The sequence below is a fragment of the Podarcis erhardii genome, assembly GCF_964252035.2.
Source record: "Podarcis erhardii genome assembly, chromosome: 10".
Lineage (NCBI taxonomy): Eukaryota > Metazoa > Chordata > Lepidosauria > Squamata > Lacertidae > Podarcis > Podarcis erhardii.
In genome coordinates, this window is record NC_138500.1 from 52,089,242 (window position 1) to 52,109,329 (window position 20,088).

At 40.1% G+C, this 20,088-nt stretch overlaps 1 protein-coding gene across 16 annotated transcripts in view; it reads right to left on the reverse strand.

Moving 5' to 3' along the window:
* Positions 1-20,088, reverse strand: part of NRCAM (neuronal cell adhesion molecule) — a 141,334-nt gene that overhangs the window by 65,966 nt on the left and 55,280 nt on the right. For 12 of the 16 annotated variants that reach the window (XR_014160505.1, XM_081877812.1, XM_081877820.1 and 9 more), the window contains 6 exons: positions 11,994-12,187; positions 7,012-7,117; positions 4,568-4,773; positions 3,386-3,508; positions 960-1,130; positions 401-457 (listed from right to left, as the gene is read on the reverse strand). Coding sequence is in view for 15 of the 16 variants with exons in the window: in XM_081877812.1 (XP_081733938.1) it covers positions 401-457; positions 960-1,130; positions 3,386-3,508; positions 4,568-4,773; positions 7,012-7,117; positions 11,994-12,084 (754 nt within the window). In the remaining variant the exon portion in view is untranslated. The remainder of the gene's footprint in view (positions 1-400; positions 458-959; positions 1,131-3,385; positions 3,509-4,567; positions 4,774-7,011; positions 7,118-11,993; positions 12,188-20,088) is intronic. The other 4 variants (XM_081877816.1, XM_081877819.1, XM_081877818.1 and 1 more) reach the window with 1 other exon arrangement.

Below are 20,088 nucleotides of genomic sequence, written 5' to 3' on the forward strand. Positions count from 1 at the left end.
ATATTCAGTGAGATATTAAGCAGGATGAGCAACAGTTAATGGTTTATGGCTTTTTCCTTAGTATACAGTGTGTGCTATTTACTGGTCTCGGTGATAGCAAATTATCAGCTAACATAAAGGGGAAAGTTATAGAGTGCATGAACATTAACAAGCCTGCTATATTGATTCATTTGCCAAAAAGGGGGGGGGGGAAACATGTTCGCATGCAAATGTTCTGCCATTACTTCTAAATAATTTATAATCAATTAGAGCACTCATCCTGTGCAATTTACTTTTATGGTCACCAGTAGATATAGATATTAGAATTGTAAGGGCAGTAAAGTTAAGCAGCCATGGAGTGGTTAGTTAACTAAATTCTACAATGAAAGGAGTAATGCAGGAGTGGATCTCTAAAACTCACCACCATAAAAATCAGAGTCACTCATATTAGCAGTTATAGTTTCATTCAATGAATCCACTGAAATAAATAGAATATCATGAAGAATGCAACCAGGAAGCAGTAAATATGGGCTTTAGAAGTTAATCTATCTATCTACTGAAGCTGATCAATTCGTACAGAAATAAACATTTATTTCATTGTAATATCCAGGTCTGCAATTGCTTTTGAATAAGACAGAAAATATTTGGTAACTGTCATACAGAAGCATCTTGTTACCAGGCTGTTTTCAAACTTAGGTTGTATACCAGCAAACAGATTGTCTAAACTAGTATTGACTTCAATGCAGTTTAGGCACCCTAGGTACTTAACAGTACATATTTTTATTGCACCACATAATTTTACAAAGCTCTAGTAAATATATACTGGAAGTCATTTTTAATGTTTGGAAGGTGTATTAATTTAAACCACGTGTTCTAAGAAAGGTACATTCCAGCAAGAAAAGTTTGTTATACACTTACATAACATATACTTCTGTCAAATGTAATGTAGCTATAAAACAGCTTACAAAATTCACACCTACCTGGTTCAACTTTTAAAGAAATGGGTTGCTTCTGTTGTATAGTTTGAGTGTGGTTAAATCTCGCATAGCATATGTAATCGTCACGGCTATCTTCTGGCTTTACATTAGAAAAATAAAGGTCTCCATTTAGACTCTGGGAAACTCTATTATTTTGAGGCAGCTTTTGAAAAGCTGTAGGGAAGAAAAGAAAAGAAATTGTGTCATTAAACAATGAAGGGCTACTTTAGGTACGTGAAGTAGACATTCTCCTATTGCTGCCTGCCTCAGTGCCTCTGACAAAGATTCTAGTGTTTAGACAGGTTCAAATGAACCTGCCTTTCTAATGCCTGGGTCCCAATTCATAGAGGGCTTTAAAGATTAAAATCAGCACTCTGAATTGCATGCAGAAACAAATTTAGAAGCCCTTGAAAATGGTTTAAAACTGGTGGATGTGTCCCCTGTGGGAGAAAAACCAGTCAGTTTCCATGTGTGAGATAACTAATAAAGGAATGCCATTCTCCTACCCCCCTGAGAAAAATGTGAGAACAAGCATATTGGTGGAACAATTATATTTATTGCAATGTAAGAAGATCTCCAAATCAAGAGTGAATTAATAAGTGAGGGCAGGTGAGTTTATTTATTATATAGAGGGGAGCGCCCCTCTTATCCCCTGTGCAAATCAGCTGCTGTACCCAGTGGCTTCCAAGCCAACAACTGGGTATATTTCTGCTCCTCACACTAGATGAGCCTTAGGGTATAAGGACTGGGCATGTACACTATGGCCCCATGGCAGAATGTTTACCCAAGTGTACCTGCCCATCCCTGCCCATCTTTTGCAAGCTTACAGCTATAAGCGATGACTCCCAGGTGCCCACAACCCTAATAATGTCTCAGGGTGGCATAGGATTATATCCTAATTTTCTTACCTGCCTGCACTAAACTCCAGTGAGAGCAAAGTGACCAAATTCAACAGTAAACAACTGCCAGTCAAACCAGCTTGTGTACTTGTTTAAAACAAGCCACTGCCAGATAGACTAGATTAAGCAAATAAGAGAACTCATGCCAATCGCATCTGATTCTTCCAGTTACGTAAGCAAATAACAATGAGACCAGATTCATCCAACAGGGAAATGGAAATATTGCCAATCAGCAGAGTCACAAAATAAATGAGCAAGCAAACATTATGTAGTGTGAAATAGGCCAGAAAAGGGAAGGCATCACCCATGATTGATTACCTTGCCCATCTACTTTTGGGAAATCGCTTTCAGAGTCTCCTTTGGGTAAGGAGGTAGAGCAAATTCACCTCAACTAATATCCACTCCACTGCGGATATTGTCTCCAAACGAGGTCATGAAACCAGATAAATCAATGTGAAATGGCTTTTTCTTGTCTTAAAAGTAGGACTGCCATGTCCCCCCCCCCCCGTTCCAGATCACAACAGTAGGTGTAGTCCCAGCCATAGTTCAAGAGACTATTCAACATGTATTTACTTACTATAGTCATTTCTACTCTCTTCCTACTGCTTTGCAAGGTCCATCTTTGTATCAGCCCAGCCCTGCCCTGTTTTGGCCTCTCATTACTTGTAGAAAAAGCATGTCTCAGAGATATTGAGGATGGTTATCAAAATGTGGGTCATCTAGACAGGCTGTTCACAATGGTTGTGCAACTTTACTCACTGTCCCATCAAAGTGATGGGGGAAATGGCACACAATGACCATGCATGAACACTATGTAATAATTTGCAACAGTATTACAGGCCAACCTATGTGTCATGCTGATTCAAACCAACTACCTTGCTTTAAAAAGACAGTGGGCCTGACATATAACATCACACGCAGAAAACTGCAGCTTGAGTAGCATTATGATGTAATACAGAAATGTAGCAAACACAGCCATGTCCCATCATAAAGAGCTAACTTACAAACATGAAACACTTTCCTGTTAGCATGGGATTTCAAGTCATGTATAAAGGTAAAGGGACCCCTGACCATTAGGTCCAGTCGTGACCGACTCTGGGGTTGTGGCGCTCATCTCGCTTTATTGGCCAAGAGAGCTGGCATTTGTCCGCAGACAGCTTCCGGGTCATGTGGCCAGCATGACTAAGCCGCTTCTGGCGAACCAGAGCAGCACACGGAAATGCAGTTTACCTTCCCGCAGGAGCGCTACCTATTTATCTACTTGCACTTTGACGTGCTTTCGAACTGCTAGGTTGGCAGGAGCAGGGACTGAACAACAGGAGCTCACCCCATCGCAGGTATTCAAACCGCCAACCTTCTGATCGGCAAGTCCTAGGCTCTGTGGTTTAACCCACAGCGCCACCTGCATCATGTGTACAGTATGATGAATTTGTCCCCCTTGCCACATGAAGGTGTTCTAATTGCAGCACAGATGGAATTACTGAAATAATTTAGTGTGAGAGATATTTATGTATTTTAAAATAAACTTACAGTTATCCATCCAAAATATTATAGGTGGTGGTAATCCAATAGGTGGCCTGCAGGGAAGTATTGCATATTGACCTTCAACTACTGTTTTGGGAACTAGTTTTTCTTTGGTCCATAAAGGAGATCCTGCAGAAAAGGGAGGAAATCAATGTCACATGGCCTGGGCAGTGAAAACAAAATAGGAATTTCAAGAAGCGAGAGAAAACAAAGCTGCATAAGATATGAACCCAAAATCACATGAAATTTACAAATTTTGCATGAACATCTTATTTACAGTATTCTTAGGGGGAAAGTTGTAAGGAACTTTATGATGTGGTTTAAGCTATTTCAAGGGAAAAAATTAATCTTCAAATGTTCAGCAATAGGAAGAGAAACTTGCACTTTCCTGAAATGTGCATAGGAAGTTCTCAGACTATGTAATGCTGGGTATCGTAGGAAAGCAAAGCAATTAAACACGAGGATAATTGACTCCTAATTACACATTACAGGAGTAGGTAGTTACAAAAATATAGATGAATGGGAGAGCAAATTAAGTATGCCATCTTCAGCACAGTTATACATCCTTACTTTTTATTGATTTCAATGCTACTTTAGTACATGTAAAGTGAATCATATGTCGTTATGCAGCATTTTAAGGTATTTGCCTGCCATGCTAGAGTGAAATGATTTAGGATCATCTGTTTACCACCTCATCCTAAACTCTTAAAAGAATATATCTGAGATGAAGACATGACTGCTTAAGGAAACAAAAACTCTAATGAGACTACTTCACTGATCTATATTCCAACCTCTTTGGTCTCATTTTACATTTCAGCAATATGTAATTGTTAAATACATATAATAAATATAAAATATTTTGTTCTAATTGTGATGCTTTATACAATACCCAGTTCTAAACATACTGGAAAAAGAAGGGAAATCTCGCGTGCTTAACTTACTAAGAAAAACTTCAGAGAAGATGGGTAGTTTTTCATGCAGTACAGTGCTAAACTATAATATCAAATATCATTACCTTCTAATAAGATTGCTTTGATGATTAAAAAGATGTCTTTTTTAAGAAAAGAAGAAAGAAAATAATGTAATATTTATTACAAGGGTTCCAGAGAAAGAAAATTAAGTAAATAAATATGCTGACAACAAGTAGTAAGAGCTTCAAGTTTAAGAAAATTCTAATATTCAACTTACTAGATGACCGTATAACAATATTATTGGAAATTGCTGCTCCAAGTTCATTTCTTGCTGTGCACTGATAAACTCCTTCATACGTTTCTGCCTTTCCTCCATTTTCGTCATTAATAATATTTATTATAAGGGTTCCTGAGTGAGGCTTCATTCTTACCCGTACATCTTTATCGATGTCAAAATGAGTTCCATTGCGTGTCCATGAGAAGCTATCAATTGGGGTGGGAAGTTGAAGAAGTTAGTTATTGGGAGGGGGGACATTTGCTATCAGATAATGTATAATCTTCAGTGTATAATGTGTACTTTCGGTGAAACAAAATGTTGACAATGTTAATAAATATCCAACTAGAAAATGTGAAAAATAAACAAGTGAGACACCTATTCCAGACAAAGTGTTGCCCCAAAAGTGTTGTAGGAATTTTCATTACCTGCAATAACACTATGTCCACAGACCTCCACAGACTTCCAAAACCCTATGCCCAATGGATATCTGGATCACAGTTATGTTCTATAAGCTTTTCCTAGCCTCTGTTTAAGAGTAAAAGTCTACTAATACGGTATAAGTGTAAAGATGCTATTTGTAAACTTGTGTTTCTTCAAGTTGCATAAATAGCTAGTGCCACCTTTTTAGAAAGTTCATCATCTTCTGTCTACAGCAGGTCTGCTAAATCTCATACTATCACATCTCACAGTATGACAGTATACATCTGACAAAAATAATGGGAATGCTTTCACCAAGCCTTGCTGTTGTATAGGCAGCATTCTAAAAAATACTGAGTTCTCTGCTGAGGCCAGGATCAAGTCCTTACCCCATACAGCAGAAGGCAGCATTTTGGCTATATTTCCTTCTGGTGGCAACTCACTGCTCCTCATGGAGATATATTCTGAAAATTTCCAAGCTTGATGAGGCCTTTGGGGCAACTTCAATGGCCGCTCACTGCATCCATGGGGGCAATGGTCTCAGTCTGTGATGGCCTGTGTATGCTCTTCGCAATAAGCACCTCTGCTCACTCACTCAGAGATATATACAGTTCTTTATTTTACATATGTACAGGCAGCACATTACAGTCATGTGTCTGAATCGTTCAGTTCAGATTCTGGGAGTGGCTTTCGCCGGCTTCTCCTCCAACAGAAAAGGCGGGGAAGTTTCATGTGATGCCTCTCCCCCCTCCTCTTTAACTCTCTCCTCTCCTGGGCAGACGGACTAGGCACTGCCTCACCAAGTGCCAGAACTTCCTGTGTGGTGCTGGGGCTCTGCTTCAGCATCGGAGAGCCTTTCTGCCTCCTGGCTCTCTCCCCCTTCCCCATCCATCACTTCCTGTCCACCTCCCTCTGAATGTTCCTCCTCTTCCCCAGCATTCTCTGGCAGTCCCATGACACAGCCCCTTTGCACTCTGCCTTCGTCCCCAGCAATCAGGCCATGCTTGCTCGCTGGCCTCTTCTGAGTGAATTCCCCTTTGACAGCAGTATGGGGGAGGTGTCATCCTCTAGGTAGGACATACTTGAATAGACCAGGCATGTCCAAAGTCCGTTTCAAGGGCCTAATCTGGCCCACAAGTCGGTTTAATCCAGCCCCTGTGGCAGTTTATTTCCTGGGGGAAATCCCCCCCCCAAAAGAGCTCAACAACTTCAGTCCTAAAAACAACTTTGGGCAGCCCTTTGGTCGGCCCTCACAGCCCTTCACGTCATCAAATCTGGCCCTCTTTGAAAAAAGTTTGGACACCACTGGAATAGACCAATCATGGACCCCCCCCCCATGGAGGGTGGTGCCTTGCTGGCTGGCCAGGCATTGGCTGTTGCCCTGTCCAAGGCAAGGGTGGAATCCTACTCTTCAGGTGCTGGGTGAAGTGGTGCATCACACAATACTCTATCAGTGGCATAGGCAGGGTACCCCATTAGAGGGTTCACGGTGGAAATTCCTCTCCAGAAGCCAAGCATAGGGCAAATGGGCCATAGAGTTTCCAGCAGCAGCCTTGGGATGGCCAACTCAGTAGATCAACATCTTAGAGAGGCTATGATACTGGCTTGTCCCTGCAGCAGTTCCATCCCTCCAGCAGGAGGCTGGAATCCATATACACCCAATGCCTGAGCCAAAGTTCTACCTACACTTGTAATCAATAAAGTTGTGACCAATTTTTTATCCAGATCATTGTCTGCTTGCATTTGTTCTGTCACATTTCACATAGTATTAGGCCAGGGAAAGGAGGCACTGCGATTGGGACCACAACTGGAAGTGCTCCACATACAAGAACAATCGTACAATTAGCACTTTGGCACCTCACAAATGCTCTTTGCATTTTTTAATGATAGAACTATGTATATGATAGGCTATTTTGCAAAGTCATATTATAATAATCACAGGCATAGCATTGTCTATTTTGCTGAGATTAAGTTTTTTTAAAAAAATTGGATGTATACAAAGTTAAGACAACAAAACCAGTACTTACCTAGGGGGTGGCTTTCCTTTTGCTTCACACTGTATTACAATATTCTCCCTTGGATCAACAATATAGTCTTTTGGAGACTGTTGTGTTATTGTCGGAGGCTGTGGTACTTTTTATGAAATATAATTAAAAAGTAAAAGGAAATATTCAATTATATCTTCTAAAAGAAGCACAAAACCACTTTCGTAAAAAAAAAGTAGAAAAAGAAGCAAATCACAGAAATAGTGCTGTTAACCACAAACATCTAGTGTGCTGCAATCCTGTACAAATATTCAGGAGACTAAATTCACATGAGATTAATGGCAAATGTTACTGTTGCATGCCTCTAGGACTACAGTTTGGGTTTATAAAACAAAATCTCTGACATTTCTTATTATAGGCAGTTGCATATGATCATCATTTTGCCAGTGTACCATGGCACCCTGGGGTGCCTTGAATGATGGTCAGGGGTGCCACGGACAGCACTGGCCTCCATCCCTCTTTCCCCCCTCCCTCCTCAGATGAGCTCTTGAGTCTCTGCCTCCCAAAGGCTTGCACAGCTGTTTGTTGCAGCAGCCCTGGCTACAAGCTCCCCGGGCGAATGGTGCCTCTGGAGCTGGCCAGGGGGTGCTGCCCAGGCCCCTGCGGGGCAGTGTGAGGAGACAGCTCTCTTTGGGGTGGAGTGGGGACAGCTCAGAGACCAGGGGCAGGGTGTTTGAAAAAGGGTGAGAGGCTGCCAGCTCTGCAGTCATGGGATGACATAACTGGGCTCTTGAGCCTCACAGGGGTGTCACAGAAAGAATGTAGTTGGTCAAGGGAGCCATGAACACAGAAAGGTTGAAAACCTCTGCCTTACCAGACCATCACTAAAGCCCTCTTTGTATGTTCTACAACTGTATAATTAATTCATGTAGGGAAGATCCAGCTTGTATCCACTGGTCTCATTTGCAATACTTTTTGGAGGGAAAAAAAAAGCCTAAGTATGTACAAGTTGTCACTGTATTCTAGCTGGCCAGATGAGCTTTCACCAGTGTGCCAATGCAAGAACACACTGTATTGCCAAGTGCTAGATTGGGTTACCTCTACCATTTGACCTTCTCAGCAAAGGACACGTATTTGGCTTTTGACATGTGTTTTAATATGCATTTACAACATATATTTCAAATCGGCTGATTTTGTATTTTAATTAGGCGAACCTAAATTCTGATTTTCTGCATATTTTAATGTATATTTTATATTTTATGTAAACTACCTAGGGGTTTTGATGATTAACCGGTACTATATAAATCCTGTTAAATAACTAACAGGACTCGATGCCAAGGAATTTGTTCTTAAATCACAAGCGGCTATTTCTGTTGGATTAGACTGGCGTGCAAATTAATGAGAGTGAAAATAGTTTCATGTAACACCAAGAAGACTAGCATTTTTAATAGTCTGAGAACTCTTAGATCACAACTGGCTTTCTCATTACCAAACGAAAGCCCTACTGTGTGTACATAAGCATCTGCACCTGCTTACAGAGATTATCAAGTAGCTGTTTTTGATACTGTTACCATGAAATGATCACCAAGATACCAGATTCTACATGTGTATGAGTGACTGTGCTAATGTGACAATTTCTGTAGAGATCTTTTCTCTCTTTCTCTTATTGCAGAAAGAAATTAGGTTGATAAGTTATTTCTAGTAAGTGAACTCTTCCTGGGCATCTGTAGGTGGCTGTCCTAGTCTTTCCTTTCTACATCGTTAGCAGTACTGTATTTATATAACACAATATATGGCACATTATAAAAGTGTGTGATAAGATATACTAGACATCTCATTGCTGAAGATAATACTAAAAGTACTATGAACACATCTAGGTCAAACAAACCTGCCCCGCCAGTTCTGTGCATGCAGTGGGGATCTGATCTTCACTTAAAATTCACCTGCACTGCAATTCATTTCCAAAGTAAAAATGGAAAGTTTTGACCAACCACCTGGCTTAGCCCTTCTAAATTTGCAGTGAAGTAAGAATGGAGAAGGGGGAAGTAGTCATATGGGCCTTGAATTTCTCAGCAGTCACTCCCATACTGTGGGATGGCCATCAGATGTCAAGGAGATAAACAACTATTGGACTTTCAGAAGACATTTAAAGGCAGCCCTGCTCAGGGAAGTTTTTAATGCTTGATATCATATTGTGTTTTAATTTGCTGGAAGCCACACAGAGTGGCTGAGGTAACCTAGTCAGATGGGTGGCATAAATAATAATAATAATAGTAGTAGTAGTAGTAGTAAAGTATTAATATTACTGAACATTAAGGGCCCAGTCATGCATCACATTGAACTACAGCTTAAATAAAATTATGGTTTAATGTGGCTGAGCATCAAAAGTCTCTATGGTTCTCCCCCTCCTTCTTTTAGGGATATTAGGTAGGGATAGTAGGAAATTTTGTCAGAAACGGAAGTGGAAACTGCCACAATTTGCATATTAAACTGAAGTCAGGAATAGAAATCATGCAAGGGAATACGAGTCGCATTTGGTAACTTTTTTTTTTTTTAGCCTGAATGTTACATAAATAATTAAGCAAATTTTGTGCTGTTTTTCATGTTTGATTTTCACTGGAATGCACTGAAGTTAATTACATACTTTATTACATAATTAGCGTTTGTTTCAGCCAACACCAGAAAGTGAGATGAATAATGTAGATTTTAGCAGAAGCCGAACCGTAGTGAAATGGAAACAGCATCGATTGTGATGAAAATGGGATGAAACCATGCCTCTTTACATTATGAGCTGAGGGGAAAATGAACCAGAAGCTAGTCTGTCATTGATATGTGAAATGGCACTCCTGGGTTTGACTCTGTCCTAACAAACAACAATAATCCAAGCTTTGTCCTTGACTTATTTTCGTGGTATGTTAGGAGACAAACAAATCAGAAACAATGGTTTGCACATAATGGCAAGATATTCTCTGGCTTGTTTCATTTATGATATGCTGAACAGGGGTGCACCACAGGCTGTTGAAATAATAGTTTCAAGTGATGGGTGAACCACATCAAAAAGGCTGTTCTTAAAAAGGAATTGTGATGTGATGCATTCTTGTGGGAAACCGTGTCTATGGAGTTTGGGAGAAACCAAATTCTAGTCGTGCATGCTTGTAAATCTAACAGCAAGAGAAAACATGAGCAAACACACAGGCTGTGTATAGATGATTTACCTGGAACTATAGGAACAGCTTTATGCTTAATGTTGACTCAACTTAATAGCCACAAAATGAAGAAGAGGTGCAATGTAAACAGGAACATTTCTCTTGGTTCCATTTTTCTAACTGCAGTCACTTCTCCTGGTCCTAACTAAATGGTGAAACTGACTAGGTCAGATTACAAGCAGAAGCTGACACAATCAATGTAACTCCTGAAACTTGGGACATCATTGAAAGGGAAAGGTGGCATTGGACCTTTTTTGGGGAAAAACAACACACATATCCTTTTGGACACCAAAAATAAATATTTGAACATTTAAAAGAAACCCATTCCAAAGTTGCTACCGGCTATAATTTCCACAATGCTGCTTTCCATCAATCATCTATACACGACAACATTAATAACAGCAAACAACACCACGTACAAAAATCATGTCACTTGGATTCCACACTCATTAAAAAAATATGAATACACACACACACAGTGTAAACTTTATTGTCTAGGTTAGTGGGCAGAAAACTTACATTCTTCAAGGAGTTTTGCTTTTTTTCCCCCCGCATCAGATTCAGCAGGTGAATTGTAATCATGAATTAAAAAAAATTATTTGTTAGTAAGAAGAAAAAGTTAAATCTTAGAAAGAGAAGGTATTGAGGAAAATATACAGATCACTGACACTAAAAGTATTTTCAACAATTGTTACTCAAACAGTAAATGTTTCAAGATTAAGCGTGGAATCTTACACAATCCAATGTGTGAGGCTCTTGTCAAATGTTGACTTTTCAAGTACAAACAATGCTTGTTACTCTGACCTATAAAGAACATGCCCTATTGATACTAAGGTTCTGAGGAGGTAGGGAAATGGAATTAATGGAATGCATTGCACTCATGCTGCGGGCAAAAATCAATTTGTGCATAGGTCCAGATGGAAGAGCAGCTAAGCACTTAAGACTGCATTTTAAAAATACAAACAGCATCTATTCCACTAGTCTTCAGATAGGGGATAAGGACCCACTTGCAGCCTAATCCAAGGTGAGTTGCAACGGGAACACTACCACCATCCAAATATACACTAAAAATAAATAAATAAGAAATGGGTCCCAAATTCACATTTGAGTTAAAAAATTGTCCTGGGTCTGAAATGGCCAAAGATACCTGCTATTCCATCGACAACATGGACATGTTATTAGCTATGCTATTTCCATTACCAAATATATTAATTTAAATGTGAGAGCCTTCCTTAATATTGCAGGACTAAACCAATACTGCTTAGGTTTATTGTAAATGTACTCATGCTGTAGGAAAAAAACGTAACTTTTTGTTTATAATTTTACAGTTTTATGACATAACAAATAAAACATTTGCATAAAAGATAAAAAGTGAAGCTGCTGTTCAAAATGCAAATGTCCTGGGCTTTTGACCAGTCTGTTACCTTAATGCCTAGTTTGCTTTTAAGCATCTAGTACTCAATTCTCACAAGGAAATGACACTGTGAACGGCTGCCTTGGAACTATCCACAACTAAAGGAGGTGAGGAGTGTGAAATATACATACAAATGTGTGTTTTTTTCCCATAATGTAATAGCATGCTGCTAGTTTATGAGCTGAATTTAGGTTATCAGTTTGTTTCCCTGTAAAAGAGCTGGCCAATGTAATGCCTTCCATACTGTTGAGCCTCCAGTTATCATTGCTGCAGACATGGCCACAGTCAGGGATGATACTGTATTCCAGCAACATTTGGAAGGTGCCATGTTGGAAAGCCCTGCTCTACAACAATATAAAGACACGCAACACCATTCTTTGGACTAAAAAGGTGTTAATACTTACGATCAAGAGGTACATCCAATGCTGTAATAATTTGGCAAAAAAAGAGAACCAGGGAAAGTCTGCTTTCAGAGATGCTGCTGCTCCACTCCATTCCAATATGTATTAGGAAATGCCCAGTAGAATTAAAACAAGCTCAAATTTCCTTTCTTATTAGCAGGAGATTTCTGGAAATGGGGTTTGTGAAGTCGTATAATCTGGAAACGAAGTAATACCAAACAACTGTTAGCAATGGTTTGGAACACATAATCAGGCTACTACAACCCTTGCATTATGGCTGATTCATACATTCAGTGCACCAGAAATCAGGATGTGAACCATAATGTGTAACAATTGTACCATTGGGGTTATATGTGCGGGAACTCCTTTTCATTCCATGTACAAGTGCGTGGAAGCAACAGCCAATGCTGCCATTGCCGGGGGGGGGGGAGAGGGAGAACCCTATTTCAGTTGCAGACCACATATTTTGCAAGAAGGAGGTCACATGTTCAAAAGGCACTCAGATCAAGCAGTGAGTCACCCACCTTCTGACCTAACAATGGACTGACTTAGTAGGTCTTTTCAGATGTGTGCAAGGAAGGTGGGTAGAAAAAACAGGATAGTGAGTGCCTGACCTGTGTGTGTTCATTAGAAGGTTTGAAAGATCCCAGAGGGTTCATTCCATGTGATTGAGGTGCCTGTGTTTTTTTTTAGGGCTGTGTGCATGGACTCATATTTTAGGAATACACTTTCACATACTGATATAATGTCCAAACAGAGCTCATAAGGACTTTTTCTTATGTGCCTTTCCAGTGAAGCGGGGGGAGAGGTGACGAAAGAAAGAAAAGTGGTCCTTAGACAAGATGCCACTCCATAATCAAATCTGCATTAATTTTCCAGGTCATTCAGATGGCCACCTGAAATGGAACCACATGAAGGGCTTACAAGTGCATGGTAAAATTGCTATGACAACAGCAGCAGTTGCTTCACGTCTACAGTTTACAAAATGATGTCGCCTCTATTTCAAGTAACCACCTACATATATATATAGCTGCATCTTTGGAACTAAGCCTTTGAAACTTTTGTAAAGTATCAAGATCATGGATGCATTGAATGAAATTTTACTGACACACTGAAAGATGGCACCAAGGTAAGACATGCATATCAGAGCTCCCCAAATTCTCTTTCAATTACTGGTACATGACGGGGGTTTGCTTTGCTGGCTTCTTCCCCTCTCTTTTATTCTTTTTAAAATTCTTCTTATCAAAGGCAAGGTTGTTTTATGTGCTCCGACAGCCTCAGGAATTTGCACTATATAATTTGTGAAGTCAGAGTCGTAAATTAGTTTTAACGAAGCCTAACAGCCTTGCAGCCGCCACCCTGATTTCCTGTTGGCTATATCTCCACATTTAAAAAACTTATTTTAAGGACTTTTAACCTTAAAAACCTTTTAATCTTTAAAAATCCATTTTAATTCCTTTGACCCCCTATATTTTAAACAAACTGAAGGAGAGGAAAAATTGCTGTTGGCCAAAGAGGCTACGTTGAAAGAATTTGGTTTTTGCTTTTATCTTTTTAGCCTCCTCTCTACTGCCTTGCTGCCCACAAAGTAGCTGTAGATCAATCAGGACTGGATGAGACTGTAGATTTGGAACTCAACCAATTGACCCAAGAAGTACGGCTTGGCTGATACACGTAGAATTCCAGAAATGAAAAGAGCAAAAAGACCCACTTGTCCAGATATGGATAGTGATTCACGGTATTTAATTCTCAAGCAGAGTAACTTGGACGATTATTTTCTGCCTCTTCAAAGAGCCTGTTTCTCCACCAAAAAATCCTTTTAACTCTCTGCACACAGAAACAGCAGAGGAAACATTCCCTGGATTTAACAAGAAGGATACTGAAATTAATAGCCTTAATTTAGCCATTTTCATTAATTCCAATCGGTCTTCTCTGCGTTAAACTCATCCCATGATACATAATAATTACAATGTAGTGTGCTCAGCGTTGGACACACTTCACATTCATTCTCCTTGTTTGCACATCACTTTAAACAATAGTTAAACTAAAGCATGGTTTGAATGCAGACGTGAAGTATGCTGTTGTACGCTGCTGCAATAGCATGCACTTCATTCCTCTCTGTACCTGCTATGGTGCCAGAAGCTAAGCCTGTCAGTCTGGCTGAAGTGTTGTGTCCAAACCTGAGCTCATGGTTTGTTTGGAAAGAAATAAACTATAGTCCTAGGTGCAGATGTAACAAAATGACAGACGACAGCTTAGCTCCTGGCAGCACTGTAGCAGCTGTCAACAATTTCAGCAGTGTGCAAGAATGAAGCACTCATTGTTTTTGAATGAACAACCCACAATTTGAACTCTAAGCACCAGCATGTTACATGTTCACATTTAAACCATCATTTAGCTTAACTATAGATTAAAGTGACATGTGACCCATATCATTATCTCAGTATTCCTTACAACAATCCCAAAAAGGTTGGTCTGTGTTATTATTCCATGATCACGCATAAGCGACTGAGACTGACTTATATTGCAGAAGTTTGGACATAAATAACCCAGAATGTTTGCAAGCTTTGAATATTGCCTTGGTAACATTCAACAACCAACCAACCTAATATTCACTGACTAGTCTCTATTCACATAATCCATTTTTTCAAGACAGGTAGTGCAGCAACCTGAATAGAAATATTGTGTAATCTGAAGCATACACCAGGGTATTTTGTCATACGATTTCAATATTAGAGCCAAAGGGAATGCAAGTGCTGAACTTGCAGTATGTAGCTATTAAGTGTCATCTGCTATAAACATAAAATACCTCAGTGGTTCATGATAGAACATATTTAACTAAAACACCTCTGTAGATTTGTCAGCACAATTTTTGTTCTGGTTCATCGTATTCAGGATGAATAGTGACATAAATGGGAAAAGGTAAGACTGCAGCTCCGGCTGAACTGAGCATATTCTTGGCCACGAGATAAAGTCACCAAACTTCTGACACATATTGTTATACAATGAATAAATAGCTGCATTATAAAGTTACATATTCTGCACATTATGAGAGCAATCTCCTATTCATGATATGCCAGTTGGGGTGGGGCTGTAGAATTTTGTGGAAGCCCTGCTATGCAGATGGAACTCCTGATACTTTGCTGCCATGATAGATACCTAGTACTGGGCCAGTGAACCTTTTTGATTTCATGGGTCCAGATCCTTATCAGAATAAGACTCATGGGGCAAATCTGACATGTGGGCAGGACCTAGCAATCACATGCTGTCACAATGATGCTAGGAGCTCCTAGCCGCCATCCCTGGGCGGTCAGAGATCATGTTGCTGCTGGGCTATCTGGGAATTCCCCTGGCTGGCCAGTCTGCTGGGCCTGATGGCCTGCCAAAACCTTAAGTTCAAGTGGGCCAATCTGAGGATTTTCTTTCTTTTTTTTATTAAATTTTTATTGGGTTTTCACATTTTATAACAACACATACAAAAAACAAACAAACAAAAAAACCCCACATGAATATTTTCATATCCTTACTTTCATAACCCTCTTTCCCTGACTTCCCCCCACCCCCCCCCCATACATCCCAATTTCCATATTTAATTCAGCAAGTTCTTGTTTCTCTCCTTAACCCTATTCTTATTATGTTTAGACTTAATTCTTTCTGTTAGGCCCAATTTATTGTCCCATTCACTTATATACATTAGATCCTTTATCTAAGATCGATCAAGGTTCTTATACCATAAATTTCCCTTTTTTATATTGAAATATAAATCAAAATTATAATACCCCAAAATCATAAAATTTTTGAATTCTGTTTTTCCCCCTTCCTCCCTGCCCAGGTATCTGTCCCTTCCCAAATAACTGTCCTCCCATGAAACTCCTAGCCCGGATTCCTCACATCAGAGGCCTTTAAGTCTCTTTCAGTCTCTCTCTGTCTGTTCTGTTGGTAGTCTTTTTTGTTGGTCTTCAGATCTCGAGGGATGTCTGTCACAGTCACTTCATCTTTTCTCGAATCAAACCTAATTGGAAAAGCTTGCTGCCAGGGTTCTGCCAGGGGTCCCCGAATTTCAAAGTCATCCAAGCCAGAAAAGAGGAGGAAGTCCCAGTTATGTTTCTTTACTCTTTTAACTTCCCATGTTCCATAGTGTCCAATGGCTTCCTCCTTTGCTTTTTTCTTCTCATGGTTTGTAATCCAAAAAACTTCTCTGTTCCCTGACTGCAAAAGGTCCTGTTCGAAATTTTTTATCTGTACTTTTCCCCCTCCAGCCTCCTTTTCCACCAGCTCCAAAGATATCTTTTCTGTTTCAGCTGCAGAATCTTTCAGAGTCAGATCCTTAGTTCCATCAGCAAGGTTGCTTGTTTTAGCGATCAAGGTCGTGAGTTGTTTGTCCATAGCCATAGCTTGCTCTTGTAAAGTTCCCACGAGAAAAAAGGCTCTTTCTATTTGTGCTAGTAATTTTCCTTCTGCAGCCATTGTAGTGTCACTGGTTCCCCCTAGGGGGATTGCCATTGTTAGAGTTCTTTGCCAACAGTCTTATATCTTGTTATTTACTTTGTTTCCAACCACTTCTAGTTAAATGTAACACCTTTAAATCAGAGAGATATAAAGTAATGCAGTTCTTATCTTGATCCAGCCGTTTGAGAGCTCAATTAACAGCTGTCAAACTCCTGTTCTTTCACGCTAGGTTGATGCAGGACGCTCCCGGGTCCAGGGGGGTGGGTACACAAAAGTTTTCAAAGTTCACCTCTTCCCTCCAGCGCAACTTAAAAATAAATAAAAGCTTGTTCTCACAAATTAATGGAATCTCTTATCAGTCCCAAAAGACACGAAATTTTTTATTCCGATCTTAGGTTTTCGCTCCTTGCTTTAAATTGTCTGTATGTAGGGGGGTGCGGACTTCCCTTTAGCACATCCCCCCGTTCGTTCCAAATTAAAGGTATAAATTTCTTTTAAAGTCCAAATTTCCTTCTACTCACGGGGTATTTATTTCCAGTCCAAATGTCGGGAAGAAAGTTGACGCTCTCCGGTAATGGCTTGCGGCTTCACTCCACTGAAGTAGCGGTCTACTCCCAGCACCACGCCATTCCTCGTACCCTCTCCGCAGCCTTTAAAAAGGCTCTTCGATTGTCGAGGAGGGCGCTTAAGGTGCCCACTGAGTCACCAAGTCCACAGGTATCAGCACCTGTGGTTTCTAAGGGTCCCCGCGTCGCCGGCGCGGCAAGACCCGTCTTCAGCAGAGCCGATTCCCTCCGGAGCTCGGAGGGAATCCGCCATTAGACCAATCGCGTCAACCCGGAAGTCCTCCAATCTGAGGATTTTCTTGGCTACGATGAAAGTGCAGTTAATCACTGTGCTGCCTTCCCCAAAGGAAAGTACTTGACTAAAAGCAGTACTTGACTGAAATAGACATACTTTATCCATACTACTAAAAAGAAGAGTGAAAACAGCATTCCTCAGATGAAAATAGGGACATTTCTCACACACCCCTCCTGGGCCCCTATTTTTGAGAGGGGGGCAGCATTTCCTATCTGAAGAAGGGTGTGCATACATGCCTTCACTATCGTGAGAAAACCCTTAAGTCCCAATTTTATTTTATTTTATTTTATTTTATTCTTTGGTTAAAAAAAAAAGTAAAGGAAAAGGACCCCTGATAGTTAAGTTCAGTTGCGAATGACTCTGGGGTTGCAGCTTTACTCACTTTACTGGCCGAGGGAGCCGACGTTTGTCCACAGACAGTTTTTTGTGGGTCATGTGGCTAGCATGACTAAGCCGCTTCTGGCGAAACCAGAGCAGCGCACGAAAATGCCATTTACCTTCCTGCCGGAGTGGTACCTATTTATCTACTTGCACTTTTTGGTAATTTCAAACTGCTAGGTTGGCAGGAGCTGGGACCAAGCAACAGGAGCTCGCTCCGTCATGGGGATTCGAACCGCCGACCTTCTGATCAGCAAGTTCTAGGCTCTGTGGTTTAACCCACAGCACTACCCACACAGATTTAGATAAAGAAGAGCACCCACCAATAAATACTTTTTAGAAAGGGGCAAAATTAGACATGGACACACAAAGCATTAGAAAAAATATCAATCAAGACTCCTTGCATTCTGCTCCTCTCCCTCTTTCCTCCTGCCCAGGGAGGCTCAGCCATCTGCCTGCCCCTCAGAACCTGGTGCTTCACACAGGGCTAGACCTCGGTGGCTGCAGACTCTCCTCTCCTTGCCCACTCTCCAGCAGCTGCTCAAGGGAGAAGGCCAGAAGTGGCAGCCATGGAGAGGCAGGGGGATGTTCCCCCGCTGCCACCATTGTCATCACTTTGTTTTTGTTTTTTTTTATAAATATTTATTAAGATTTTTGAATACAAATACACAAATAATCAACAATCTTACTTCTAACACAACATAGTTTCATCATTTCTTTGGACTCCCTCACGTCTCCCGCTCCCATTTACATCATTAAAAGGTTTTTCCAAGCAAATTATCAACTTGTTTACGATCTTATATCCACTCATTTAAATATAATTCTCCAAAAAAAAAATATTATATTTTCTTTAGTCTCACTTATCATCAAATTCAAGTCTAATTTAGTGGTGGCCAATTTTTTTTTATAATCTAGCATCCTTCTTAACATTCAACCAAATTACAATATTTTTGTAAATACATCTTAAATTTCTTCCAATCTTCCTCAATCCTCTCTTCTCCCAGGTCTCGGATTCTGCCAGTCATCTCGGCCAGTTGCATATAGTCCATCAGCTGCATCTGCCACTCTTCCAGTGTGGGTAGATCTTGAATTTTCCAGTTTTTAGCAATGAGTATCCTTGCTGCCGTTGTTGCATACATAAAAAATGTTTGGTCCTTCTTTAGCACCTTCTGGCCGACAATACCCAGAAGGAAGGCCTCTGGTTTCTTAGTGAAGGTATATTTAAATACCTTTTTCAGTTCATTATATATCATTTCCCAGAAGGCCTTCACCTTAGGGCATGTCCACCAGAGGTGAAAGAATGTTCCTTCATTTTCTTTACATTTCCAGCATTTATTATCAGACGAATGGTATATTTTGGCAAGTTTAACTGGGGTCATGTACCATCTATATGTCATTTTCATTACATTTTCCTTCAGAGCATTACATGCGGTGAAGTTCAGCCCAGTGGTCCACAACCTTTCCCAGTCCTCAAACATAATGTTATGCCCAATGTCCTGTGCCCACTTTATCATAGCCGATTTAACCATTTCGTCTTGTGTATTCCATTTTAACAGCAAGTTATACATTCTAGATAGTACCTTAGTCTTTGGTTCTAACAATTCTGTTTCTAACTTCGATTTCTCCACCTGGAACCCTAACTTTTTATCATTTTTGAAAACTTCTTTAATCTGAGCGTAATGTAACCAGTCTCGCACTTTATCCTTCATTTTCTCCAAACTCTGCAATTTCCAACCATTGTCATCACTTTGGACAAGCACTGGCAAGCACCCCGAGTTCAGTGATAGTGGCACTAGTGGAGGAAATAGGGACATTCTGGGACCAAATCAAAAGCCGGGATGGCTTCTGTAATTCCGGACTGTCTCTGGGAAATTGGGACACTTGTGAGGGTATGAAACGGTTTCTAGGCCAAAGTAAATGTTTCCTTTTAAGTTATTATTTCCCACTGGTTAAACTGAATAATAAAACCTTTTATCCAGCCAGAGCCATTGAAGCCTTCGACCTGATTAACTGTTTAGCAAAAGGTTTCATTTCTTAACTAGGTCCCATGCACAATTCAATAGTAACTCTTACAAGATGAAACTTGCATATCAATATCACTATTTTTACTGAGGTATGTAGATGACAAAATTGATGTATTTGACTGCCAAATAACTTTCATTTTAAAATAGCTTTTATTAAATCCTGCCAATTAACTGGATCTCTTAATAGACCTAGCTCATTAAGCGTTTGCATATTTTCAAACCTTTAAAGCCATATTTATTTTCAATAGATGTTTTGACACCAGAAAACCTATCATCTTTCAAAACATTTGTACTAGTTTGACTCCTTTTAATAATATTTCACAATCTATTGAATTCACTGACAGATGAATGGATGTGAGCATTTCATAATTTCAATGCTGAAATGT